The sequence below is a fragment of the Lontra canadensis genome, unplaced genomic scaffold (assembly GCF_010015895.1).
Source record: "Lontra canadensis isolate GAN:19392208 unplaced genomic scaffold, GSC_riverotter_1.0 scaffold155, whole genome shotgun sequence".
NCBI classification, from domain to species: Eukaryota; Metazoa; Chordata; class Mammalia; order Carnivora; family Mustelidae; genus Lontra; species Lontra canadensis.
This window is the reverse complement of record NW_022631149.1, coordinates 2,630,569-2,643,691: the sequence shown is the minus strand read 5'-3', so window position 1 is coordinate 2,643,691 and position 13,123 is coordinate 2,630,569. Positions and strand designations below refer to the sequence as shown.

The 13,123-nt window shown below is 46.2% G+C and overlaps 1 protein-coding gene across 2 annotated transcripts in view; it reads left to right on the top strand.

Annotated features, from left to right (window-relative positions):
- The window catches only part of LOC116859457 (A-kinase anchor protein 17B), a 28,389-nt gene extending 17,289 nt beyond the window's left edge, over window positions 1-11,100 (top strand). For both annotated transcript variants that reach the window (XM_032844768.1, XM_032844767.1), the window contains 4 exons: window positions 735-1,503; window positions 2,895-3,022; window positions 4,485-4,752; window positions 6,523-11,100. In XM_032844768.1, the coding sequence (XP_032700659.1) occupies window positions 751-1,503; window positions 2,895-3,022; window positions 4,485-4,752; window positions 6,523-8,136 (2,763 nt within the window). In that variant the 5' untranslated portion in view covers window positions 735-750 and the 3' untranslated portion in view covers window positions 8,137-11,100. The remainder of the gene's footprint in view (window positions 1-734; window positions 1,504-2,894; window positions 3,023-4,484; window positions 4,753-6,522) is intronic.
- The last annotated feature ends 2,023 nt before the right edge of the window (window positions 11,101-13,123 follow it).

Here is a 13,123-nt window from a genome sequence, read left to right as displayed (position 1 = left end):
AAAGTGATCTCTACCCCCAATGTGGGGTTCGAACTCACGACACTGAGGTCAAGAGTGACACACTCCACCGACAAAGCCAGCCAGGCACCCCCATTTTTCTTGTGTTTCCTTATGGTTTTCTTAAGAACATGTTCTTTTCTGGGATGCCTGGGTGGCTTAGTTGGTTAAGCGACTGCCTTCGGCTTGGGTCATGATCCTGGAGTCCTGGGATCGAGTCCCATATCGGGCTCCCTGCTCCATGGGGAGTCTGCTTCTCCTGCTGACCCTCCCACTTCTCATGCTCATTCTCTCTCACACTCTCTCTCTCAAATAAATAAATAAAATCTTTAGGAAAAAAACCCCCCAAAACATGTTCTTTTCTCTCGCTTACTTCATTGTAAGAATACCGGATAGCGTGCGTGTAACATACCCAGTGGCTGGTAAGGCTTCTGGTCCATAGCAGGCTATTAGGAGTTAAGTTTTGCGGGGAGTCATAAGTTATACATGGATTTTGGACTGCACAGGGGTGGGGGGTGGATGCCCCTTGCCCCCGTACTGTTCAAGAGTCCACTTTATATGGAAACTCTTGGAAAGTTCTGAAACCCAGTAAGCAAACAGATGCCATTGTCTGAGTTCTCCCCAGAGTACTCTTTCCCTTACTGAGTGAGCGGAAGTCCGGGGGTGCTAGTACCATTCAAGATCCAAGTCCGTGTTTTGCACCATCTGTATGACAATGTTCTCTTTGGCCCTCTCAGGTTTCCGGGGGCTACCATGACGGTCACCGTGGTGTACGATAACTCCGAGGCCACGGAGCTGTGTGCCGCTCAGCACCTCTACCTCAAGCCCATCGCAAAACTGATGATCAATGTCTTGCTCCCAGAAAGCTCAGAGCCGACGAGGCCCTTCTCCAACTGGGAAGTTCTGGACCAGCTGAAGAGCCTGATTTGCCCTGACCAGTTCACCACCGTTCGGCTCTCCAAGAGCACGAAGGACTTCATCCGATTCGAGGGCGAGGCCGAGACGCGCAGTCTGGTCCAGATCTTGAAGGCCAAGTTACACGGGAAGATCATCAAGTTGAATGGCTTGAAGACGGACTTGAAAGTCGTGGCTACAGATGCCCAGGGAGAGTGGGAACGCTTCCCCAGGGAGAAGGAGGCCTCGGTGAGCGATGGGGCCGAAGAGCAGGACCAGGATAAGAGCCCGGATTCTATCTATTTTGCTGGCTTGCCCTGCAAATGGTTTGCGCCCAAAGGTTCCAGCGGGGAGAAGCCCTGTGAAGAGATCCTTCGGGTGGTTTTTGAGAGCTTTGGAAAGATCAAGAATGTGGACATCCCTATGCTGGACCCCTACAGGGAAGTGATGACCGGTGGAAACTTCGGGGGTTTCAGCTTCGGCTTGCAGACATTTGAGGCCTTCGTACAGTACCAGGAGTCAACAGACTTCGCGAAAGCCATGGAGTCCCTTCGAGGGATGAAGCTGATGCTGAAAGGAGATGATGGGAAAGCTCTGGCCTGTAACATCAAGGTAAGAAGGAGCCAGGATTTCTTTCATTTCCTACTGTTCAGGTGGTCCCGAGCAAAAGCTGGAAGGAAGCCTCTGGAACAAATTTCCTTAGACCCCCCCATTAGGCTCTGAGCGATGGCTGATGTAGAGATTTGTGTTGTCATTCAGAAACGGATGTTTAAGAAGAAAACTAAACCTGATGTGGACATTCTTCTGCCAACTGTGGTTTGGAAGGGTTGGTTCTTATCATCCGGGGCTCTGTGCCAACTTCTTGGGGCGCTGAGGAATTCTTCTGACCCTTATGGAGCTATCTCCTAGGCTTGTTCCACCTGAGTTGCTGAGAGAGAGAGGATCCATGCAGTTTGACCCCACAGGAGAGCAGTTTACCCTCCTTTACTCTTCGGGGCAACAGGTTGCATTTTCAGGAATGTCTGTCAGGTGAATTGCTGGAACATAAGCTCAGGAAACTGGGATCCTTTCCTTTTGAGATCGTCCTGTCTCTCCAGTCAGGCCACCCCATCTCCTTTGTGACCTCTCACTCCAGCAGAGGAAAAGATGTGGCTAAACATTCCTTATTCTCTCACTTAGCCTTGAGCATGAATTTGGACTTTCGCCTTCAATAGCTTCCTACGTGTGCGTGTGTGTCTGTGTGTGAGATGTGTGAAACTACTTATGTTCAAATATATCTTTTTTAAAATTATGAGCTATTCAGCCAGACAAAAGATAAAACACATGCTCCAGTGACCACCCAGGTACCCATTGGCCGGAAAACATCCCCTGTTACATTAGATACCATCTCCCTCCCTCCCCACAGAGGTGGCTATGATCGTGAATTTGGTGTTTAGCCTTCTTGTGCACATTTAAAGGGCTATTTTTATCTCCTTTTATTTTTCAAGCAAATTCTCTTGGAGTGCCTCGCGAGACTTCTACTTTATTTTGGGGATTTGCAAAGTAGCTCAGTAATCACTACAGTCCAATCTCAGATCCCAGTAGGTCAGTTCTCTTGAATCTTTGCTTCCCCAATCCTTCCTCTACCCCCACCCCCCACAATTAAATTAATTAATTAATTTATTTATTTATTGCCTTTTTTTTTGTCTCTGGTGACTAAAATACCTGAACTCAGTTGATTTTTATAACAAGCCCGAGGTAATTAATTCACATCCCTCACAGCCTGTGCCCATCAATGACTCGGTGATGGGGCCATGTGAGAGCTCCTGAAAGGTTCTGCCAGAACCCACAGGGCTGTTGGGCAGGTGCCCAGGAAACAGCAGAACAGTAATGGGAAGAGGACATTTTGAATTCATCGAGTTTTGAATTGTTCAGTACACACTGGTTTTATCTTGCTGGCCTGGGACAACACCCAGGCCCCGGGCAGACTTTCCTAATGAGAGTCTGAATTGTTTTGTGCACAGGTTATGTTTGACACGACCAAACATTTCAGCGAAGGGGCTATCAAGAGGAGAAATCAAGAAAGGCTGAAGTTACAAGAGCTGGAGGAAGAAAGGAAAAAAGTAAAGCGAGATGAGGAAGAGGCTGCAAGGTGAGGCGACTGACGTTGACCAGGGGGGGTTTTCACTTCTGACGTGTGGGCTTATCCCTTCCGGTGAATGGCTGCCCTCAGATGGGTGACACTGAGGTGGGAGTGGCCAGAATTGGTACAGTCTTCCGGCTGTGCTGTTACAAGACCAAAATGTGGTTGAAAGATGAGAAACTTAAAAAACAACTTCTCAGGGACAATAGGTGATGAGCTAGATCAAGATACCTGGGAAGAAATGATTTAAAAAAATAAATAAATAAAGGGATCCCGGCTTTTTCAATGAAAATCCTAGCCCACCCAATTAAAAAGTTGACCCGTTCACCCCCAATTTGCCCAAGTTTACCTTGCCTATTAATTTAAAATGGAAAAAAAAATTCTTTTTAGGTTGGGGAGAGATTTTCTTCCACAAAATGGTCGACAGTCAAGCCAGCCCCTCAGCGGGAAGGCATGGATTTCTTGGCCTTCTGTTTCTTATTGGCTTAAGTTCTTTTGGTGAATTTGAGGAGCCTCCATGTTGATTTCTTTGAGCTTATCCTTGTTTTCTAATTTAGGGACTTGAGCCTAGAAAGGGCAATTGGATTGCCAAAGGTTTGCCAAGAAGTACAAATGGGCTCTCAAAACCAGTTTGGCCTCTTGGCCCTTCCCCTCACGTGTTTATTCTTTCAGTCTTTCGTGTAAATTATAGTTATTCAAAAAAGGAGATAAAGAGTCCCCTTCCGTGTGCCTTTCATTTTTTTTGGCTGGTGGAGTGAATAGGAGTTGCTTGAGATCATGTCTGTGAAACTCGGCCAGAGTTTGAGCCCGGTCAAGGCAACTATTCTCCCAAATTTCCAGACTAAACATGTAGTTGAGATAATCTTCCAGCTTCTGGCAAAGTCCTCACTCAGGTAATTGTCCCTTCCTTCCCCTTTGCCACGGTTCATAAGGGCCCAAGCAAAACAGTTGAATTTTTGGGACAACAGCCCATATTCTTCCATGCCAGGTCCTGTGTTAGGTCATAGGTACCAAGGACCAAGACTCAGCCGTGAGAGTTTCTGAGTACCTTGACTTCCCTTTATTATTCCTTTATTAAGCCTATAGAAAGCCAACTCCATGGAAGCTTTTTGATCTCGAGAGAAATGAAATGACAGCTGTGATGGCTAAATCCACAAGCTGGACTGCTGGTGGTCTGACAAAGTGGGGACTTCGAGAAACCCCTTCTTTGAATTCTGTAGCCTTCTTTTCATATACTCTCTCCTGTACATGCTTCTAACTGACCAGCTCAGTTTTGGGTCCTTCCCCTTTGACTGATGCGCCCATGGTGTCTTAGTCCCTAAGTTGTCCATGTCAGACCCCGGGGTTAGCACTGTGTGATTCCGGGAAACCTAACCCATCCACCCTCCCTGCAGCAGTGGGGAAGGAGCTGGAAGGAGAGCCGGTGCCTAATCCATACCTTCTGAATGACTGACTCTTAATTGTTGTCCAGAAAAAGAAAAGAGGAGGAGAGGAGAGCCCAGGAAAAGAGGAAGAAGGCCAGGGTGAGGAGACGAGGCCCGAAAGAGAGAGACAGACGCCGGCGCAGGAAACCAAAGGCCCGAGCCCCTGCGGACAGCGCCCGGGAGCCCGACTCTTCAGAGGAGTGGGAGGAGAGGAAGTACCTGCTGGCCCAGAGGCGGGTGGAGGCCCTCCGGCTGCTGCGGGTACTCTTGAGGAAAATTGCTGTAAGGCTCTTGCTCCGTCCGTCTTCACTGTTGGTAGGTAGCTGATCGCTTAGAGACACACTTTGACGCTGACGCTGTGGCCCATTTGAAATTGACTCTGTGTAAGATTGTTTGCCTTCTTTGGGGTTTGTCTTCAACAGGCTGTCTCAGCCCTGTGGTCTTGGGACGGTGCATCCCAGAGCAGGATAGCTAGTGACTCTATCCTTCTAGGCCCCTCATGCCCCGGGGAGGGGCGGGGGACGGATGGCATGGGTGTGGGGTTGGTAGGAGTCTTCCATTAACTCGACTTGTCCATTCATCAGCAACGGGTCTGGATGGGAAGGAAGAGCCTTGGACAGAGACCTTTGTGTAGCGAGCTCCCGTTAGTCTGGTCTTCAACTATTTGCTAAGGAATTTCTGACATCACAGAGCAATTTGTTTGGTTTGGAGAGTTTCCATTTTTGGAGTCTCAGGGTTTTTTTTTTTTTATTGTTGTTTGTTTGTTTGTTTTTTTGCCCCACTTTACTGACCTCCTAAAGATAATCAGACTCCGCAGATGGCCTGGAGGAAAGTCCAGAAAGGTTCCCAGGCAGTTCATTTAAAAATGCATCTTCAGGGTTTTCAAATATGCAGAGTAAGTGACATCAGGATCAGATAGAGGGACTTAGTGGCTATCAGCATTTCCGGCCTTTCTCTCATGAGTGTGGACAGCCAGACTTAGTGAAGTCAGGGTCAGAAGAATTTCACATTTACACTCACAATAAGTCTCACTGGATCTTTTAATTTACTGTAATGGCCTCCGGGGATGACTCCTTTCTTTTCTTTCTTTCTTTCTTTCTTTCAATTGGCCACTTAAACCATTTTTTTAAAGATTTTATTTATTTATTTGAGAGAGAGAGAGAGAGGGCATGAGAGGGGAGAGGTCAGAGGGAGAAGCAGACTCCCCGCTGAGCAGGGAGCCCAATGTGGGACTAGATCCCAGGACCCTGGGGATCATGACCTCAGCTGAAGGCAGATGCTTAACCACCTGAGCCATCCAGGCACCCAGGGTGACTCCTTGCTATGAATTTGTCTCCTTAAATGTATGTGGTGCCTAACTAACTCTTGCCTCCCATTGATGGGGCCTGACATTGATGACACAGCCCCCAGGTTCAAATCCCGGGTCACGGGTAGGCACTGTCCCAAGGTGCGCCCCTGTGTCAGTGAGAGCACGGTGTGATTGCTCCCAGTGGGGTGGGGCCCGTGGGCCACCTTTCACCTGCCTGCGGTTCTGCAGAGCAGACAGCATAGGCAGACCCATTGCCATGGCCACACTTTCTACCTTCAGCCTCTCTTCCAACTGAAGCAGAAGAAGAGGGGCCAGCTCAGGGACATCCTTTCCAGCTAACCCATGGGAAGTGACTGGGCTGACAAACAGGCAGGCTCTCTTGTAAGCCAGCTGATTCCCTTTGAGACACACATTTCCTGTTCTAGGATTTTCTGGGAAGGCTGTAGAGCATTTCTTATTCCTCTCACTATCCCCAGCCCCTAGCCCAAGACCTGGAACCAGAAGTCCTCACCAGTTTGTGAACAGATTAAAAAAAAAGTGGTCATGTGCTTTGAAGGTATGTAAATCATGCACACAGACCTCAGAAACACAGCTCATGTTCGCCTGAGAGATCGAATCCCGTACCTCCTCTTTCCTCCGGGCAATATCGTTCCTAATTTGGATCTACCTTACATGTTAGAAACCTCTTCGGAACCATGCCAGAAAGCCCCGTCTTCTTTGAGATTGTTGCACTGTGAGGTTTTTCATGTTGAGATTTTTAACCTTTCTCTTTAAAGGGATCCACACAGTTTAACCCACAGTGGGTAGATGATGCAAGCCCCAAAGTGAACCAGGCTCCAGGGAACACACTGGAAATGCTGAAGCAAGAAGAGTTAAACACCCAGTATCTTCAAAATCAGGAGGAAATGCCAAAATATCAGGTTGCCAAGTCAGACAATAAAGGAAAACAAAAAATGAAGAAAAGAACTAGGGCTCACTTACGTAAATCTTCCCACCACCTTGGGAGAAAAAAAATAAGATACTCAGCTAGAAAAGAGAGAACTGGAAAATTATTAACCGAGGGCTATGGTCACAGTTCGGTCTCTGACCAGAATTCTTTGCAGAATGTGATGATTCAAGATCAGTCTCTTGAGGGGGAAGACCAGTGCAGTTCTAACAAATCCAATGCTTCTAGATTATCTGAGCCAGGCCATGGCAAAAAACAGAAAATCTATGAATCAGATGAATTTATTGATTACCTATTAAACTATTATCAAACTCCAGAGTATGCCCGCATCTGCCTAGAACCAAGTCATCTAGCAAGCCCATGTCAGTGGCAGAGGGCTGTCCGTGCTAAGGGAAATGGGTTTCAGATCAATCTGAGAAAACGGAAGCATCACTCCACCAGTCCGAGCCAAATGCAAAACCTGGCAGCAAGAGAACAGGTTCAAGAAGAGGTTTGTACTCAGGATCCTGAGCTTAAACCACAAAAGAGAGGAAAAGTGGATTATGCCAAAGAATGTACCAAGGAGTTGAAAAATCATTGTAAGGACACAGCTGGTGGCGCTGGTGATCACCTGTCCCCAGCTGATGGACAGAGCCATCTGTTAGAAAAGATGCAAGCTCACCAGCTCAGAGATTCTAACTCCCCAAGTCACAGCCAAGTTTCCTCACCTAGGAGGTCAGCCGACTTAGATCTGGAGTTGACAGATTTCTTAGAGGAAATCAGTAGTGATTCCGAATGCTTCAGTGAAACCCTTAGCGTAAGCAAAGAGGAGGAAGAGAGGTCTGTGGCCACATATGATAGCTCCCCAGAAAAAAGATCTCTTGATGAGGACAACCTCACCACTAGTGATCGAGAAATTAGGGCAAGTCCGCAGGCCTTGTATTCAAAGTGGAGCCGCCATGGGGAGCACAGCTCCTCCAAACCCAAGCTGGGGAAACCAGGCGAGAGGTCCAAGTATGAACGGAGATGTTCGTGGCTTGAGGGCAAAAACCATTCCATTAGGGATGAGAAGAGCACCGCCAAAAGGAGGGCAACAGCAGTCCCCAAATACTTGCTCAGCGGATCGGGTCCTGGAGGTCTGTTAGACTACATCACAAGGAAGAGGAGGAGGCTCGGCGACAGCACATCTGGCTGGCAGGCGAACTACAGGTCTGCTCGTGTGCCCGTAGCATCAGCAAAAAGTGGTCACGTTTTCTACATGGGGAATTTGCCCCAAAGAAGAGAGACCCCGTGGAAGTCAGAATATAACCAGGAGGTCAGAAGGTTTAAAAGACATGAGCGTTCTAGAGATCCCACGCTGAATTCTGGTAATTATTATATTAGACATGACAGTCAGGAGCACCTCCACTATGGAAGCTATTTTGGAAATGGCTACGCTAGTTCTTTGTATTTTCAGATGTTTTAAAGGCCTCATAGATCAGAAACACCCTCATTCTTAGCAAACAATGTGCAGGATAGAACACTTAAAACCAAATACAGCTAATGTAGTTAGGAACTACAGAGCAAGAGAGCAGCACTTAAAAGTTTGGGCAAGGTCAAAGGCAAAACCTTGTTTCCCTCGCCAAAATATAAAGCATAAATGACTGCAGGTGTGTTGGCAAACTTTGGAAATAAGAAACCTCCAGATTTCAAGGGTTGGTAAAACCACATGCCTGTACAGCTTGATCCAAGGACAGACTTTCCTCCAGTTCGGCTGCAACCTGAGACCGGTGCCAGCCAGAAAGCAAATGAACAGGGCGTGGAGTCAGTAGCCCCCTTGCGGCTCTCTAGCTGTTAGAACACCATCATTTAGTGTCAGTTACCTTCAAAGGGGCCAACGGCAGCTGAACTAGGATCTTTTCACACATGCTTGGATTTGGCCAGAAAAGCTAGGTGCGGCCACAAAACTTTCCTTTTATCCAGACATAACGGCAGGTAGCAGAAGACATGACAGCTAGGACACATCACAGACTCGTTTGTGACACCGATGGTTTCATGACCGCCCACCAGGAGGAATTAATTTCATCAGTGTGTTCACAGTACTATAAAGAATTGTCCTTTGTGAAACAAAACTCGAAACAATCCGCGGAAAGGGCCTCGGATTGTCTCTTGAGGCTTAAACAGATAGCGGATCATTCACAGAGCTGTTTTTAGAAGCATCCCATGTCATTCCATCCTAGAAAAGCAAGAGCATTGAAGCAAAATAACCAGTGGGATTTGCAAAAGGCAAGATGGAAAGATCCCGGGGCGCCATGAATGTCTCTTTGGAAGCTGGGACATGGCAGTAATCCATTTCAGGTTCTGTAATCCTTTCACTCAGGGTTGGGTGACATCAGTTTGTAAAAAGCCACTGACTATCCCCAAACTGACTCTTATCAAACACGAACAAGTGCCTCCTCGATCCTCTGTAATGCCATGGAGTTAGGAGGAGTCAAGGGCAAAGCCCTAGTTTTCTAGCTGGGGAAAAAATCGGTATGTGTGTAGGATTTGTAATCTCTTAACAGAAGCAATTTATCTTTTTACCTACTGGTTTTGGACTTCTTGAATATGTTTTTAAATGGAGATATTTTATAGATTCGTAAAGACTTACATCTCAATGCAGCGCATGTTCTATTGAAAGCTCGGCTGATTCCTCCTGCCTTATATAGGATTTAGGACCCCAGAGGCAGTAGATGACCTTCTTTTTTTTTTTTTCCCCCAACAAAGCTTATACCTGACTCGGCAGTGGAAGAATCAATGAGGTTAGACTGGCTGCGGCAGGAGAAGGAGATTTCCATTCACAGAAGTAGTGGAAGGCCACGTTTTCATAGGGCGTGGTTCATTTCAGTCTTAACTTGACGTTCTGTAGAAAAGTACCAGCCGTTAGGGCCAAGGGTGGGATGCCGGTCAGTGGGGTTGCCCTGAATGACGAGGCACGTCCTGTGCTCAGAACCAGCCCCTTGAGCAGCCTGATAGCTGAAGGGGCCACGCGATCTTCTAATTCACCGAAAGTAAGAACCGCACATTGTTTCATTGATCTCTTTTAATCGCATTTAATAGAGATATGCTAGTTCATGCAGAAGTTCGAAAAAATGAATGTAACGTAGCAGGTCATGCTTATTATTAATGAGACAGTAACCAACGAATGATTTGTGGGCTTCCTCGTGTTTAGTTCCACTTCAAGCTAGTGACTCTACCATCACCACTAGGCTTGGCTTGTCACGTCTGAAAAATGGCTCATGGGGTGAGTGCCTTTTCTCCTCTGAGAACTAGCAAGGACTGTTAATGTTCAAAGTACTGTTGCCCAGAGTAGCCTTTTAAAGTGCTAAGAGCTTGTGTTTTGTCAGACAACTTTTGGTAACTAGGTATTTTTTTCTCCTTGGTGAGACCCTTGCTCCTTATTTTTTTTCAGGTTTCATGCTACTGAAACAAAGAACATTATGAGTTTGTAATGGAAAGCAGTTGTGCTTGTTTTGAAAACAAATCTTCATTTCTTCTGCCATTTGATAATTTTTCTTTACAGAGATTTTTGGGCATGAAAACAATTTGCTTCCCAGTAACCAGACATAAAAAAAAAATAAATTACGGAATACAGCATGTGCAATTTTTTGGGGGGGGGGGATAATAGAACCGGTGCTAAGTCACTTCTATCTAATATTTTGTCTGGTTTTGTTTGTTTGCTAAATACCATCATGGGGCCTAGAAGTAAGTAAAAATACTGGTTTCATGTTTACGTTCTGTACAACTTTGGATTTTTATATGTCTTGTGGTAATGCGTTTTAGATTTGAATAAACCTTTTGTGTGTGTGTGTGTGTGTGTGTGTGTGTGTGTGTGTGTGTAGGCCTTAAATGAGGAAGAGAACAATTTATCCTGTACTTTTCAGTGGAATGAGTGGCTTAGTAAGAAATGAAATAGAACCGAAAATATTGTGATCACTTTCTATTAATTAACATTGTTCTTCTTCATTGTGCTGTTCTTTAAGTGGTACAAGAGTATTTTCTCATCTTTTTTTCTATGACCTATTAAGTAAGTAAGGGCCTGAACTTTAAACTCTGTCTTTTTAAATAGGTGTTTTCTTGTGTTTCCCTTGTATGTGCTGCTAATAGCGCTTCAAGAAAACTAAAAACCTGTTGATGTCTTTTTGTTCAATTTGTTTGAATTTCTCAGGTAGAAAGCCACATAACCTGGTAATTTTGAAAGTAAGAACCAAATAAATGTATTTTTATTTGTTGCGAGACTGTCTAAAATGTTTTAAATAAATGCTAATAATTCCACGGGGTGGGGGGTGAGTTTCTACTTGTAGTAAGCTGCTTTGCACTCCTGATGCCAACCCTTTGTCTCATTTGCATTGTTAGAGAAACAGTACATATTTAATTTTCAGATATATTAAAAATAAAATGGTCAAGGTGACTAGAGCCTGTTCATTTGCCACGCACGCTGGCTAGGATGTCCCACATCTCTCCAGCATTTTCCATGAAAATAGACACACACATCTGGTTTTGATATGGCCTCTACATGACTTTTCCCTCCGCGATGCCGAGGTCTGGGAACGGACTATGTCAGAGCTCATGCACCTGGAGATCATGGTTTTATCTTCATTTTGGATAAATTGAAATAACAGTATTTGGACTGAAGACTAGACTCCCTTCGGCAAAGGTTTCATCAATAATCTTAGAAGGCAGAGAAATGGGCCCAGTGGCCTTTCCCTTCACCCCTGTAGCACCTGGTGGAGGTGTTCGAGTTCTACAGTCTCCTGATGTCAGCGAAGGTGTGGGGTGGGGTGGGGGTTCTAGTCAGAGAAGCTAAGGGATTCACTGCTTGGTCCCTGATCAGTCCAGTTACTGCGTTTTGACGTGAAGCGTGCAGCAAGCTGCCTCCTAGTGTTCTATAAGAAAGGCTGTACCTTACTTAGTTCCATCTGGTTCCCTTACAGCTGAAAGGGTCCTTGTTGTGGGGGGAGGGCAGGATGGTCGCAGAGCGCTCTCCAAAACAGCAAGGGCTGTCCTGATGCTTGTTCTAGATCTTGGATTAGCCTCTTTGGCCCTCTGAGGTAGTGAGGTGAATGTGTTATGCACAGCCAGATTTGGGAGGTACGGAAACCATGGAGAGAACACAGTGCCTCTGTGGGGGGGGGCCTGGATAGAAGTAGGGGAACAAACCCGTGGGGTTCACCTACCACCACCCCCGCTGGCTGGGTGCCTGTAACCACCACGCTCCCCCCATCTTAAATGGCGCCTTTTATGTAATGTGGTTTCTCAATATGCCAGCTAGATTTGAAAAGTTTTTAGACCCAAGTCCTGCCTTACTGTAATATCGTTTTACGTGTAATCAATACAATGTTGATTTCACTCTGAATGGCAGGGAGTTGGGCTATTTGAGATCGAAGCTTTAACCAGGCTCTGGATGGTTTCCTCTTGGCATCAAACCTGTTTTAACTCAGAAAAAGGAGTAGCCCAATCTTCGCATCCGAATGAGATTTCAGGCTGCAAGGTGGCCCAGCTTCTGTCTTCCACCCCTTCCCCCCGAAGCACATGGTGTAACAGGGTACTTGGCACAAAATGGGCAACTTGATTAGTTGAATGAAACCTACTGGGGGTGGGGACAGGGCCCTTTTAAAAACTGAAAGAGGCAACGGTTCGGGAACATAAAAAGCAGAAAGCTGCAAGCCCTCTCCGGGTCGGAGTACATCCCCTTGTAAGAAAACTCGACGGAGGGATGTCTTCAGCTCAGGTCATGATCTCAGAGTCTTGGGATGGAGTCCTACATCTGGCTTTCTGCTCAGCAGGGAGCCTGCCTCTGCCCTCCCCCTGCTTGTGTGCCTTTTCTCTCTCTCAAATAAAATCTTAAAAAAAAAAAACCTCTGCCGATTTGAACATTATAATGGCAAAACACTAATATTCTGAGAAGTTGTGCTGACACAACGAACTGCATACACAAATCTGACCTTTTGACAGGAGGCGAATTAACTTTGCTAGCATATAAGAATTTCCGAATGCCTTCCTGATCAGATGGTATCTGAAAACAGAAACAGCCAAAACTGCCAAGGCACTTTTAATGTCCTTAGTAAAGTTAGCCCTTGATAACCTTGCTATGGACCTCAAGGAAGAGGTGGCTTCGAGTTTAGAAAGTTCTGATTGAAGGGGCAGGGATTGACAAGTCACAAAAATAAATTCACTAACTTCTTAAAAAGATAGTTTGCACATTTTTACGAGTGCAGTTTAGCTAATCTCAACTCACTGTTTTTAAAAAGTATTTATTTACTTGAGAGCCTGCACGTGGAGGGGAGGGGCAGAGGGCGAGGCAGGCTCCCTGCTGAGCAGGGAGCCCAGCGCAGCATCATCCCAGGACCCTGGGATCAGGACCTGAGCCAAAGGCAGACACTTAATGACTGAGCCACCCAGGCGTCCCAGTTCACCGTTTCTTAACAGGACAA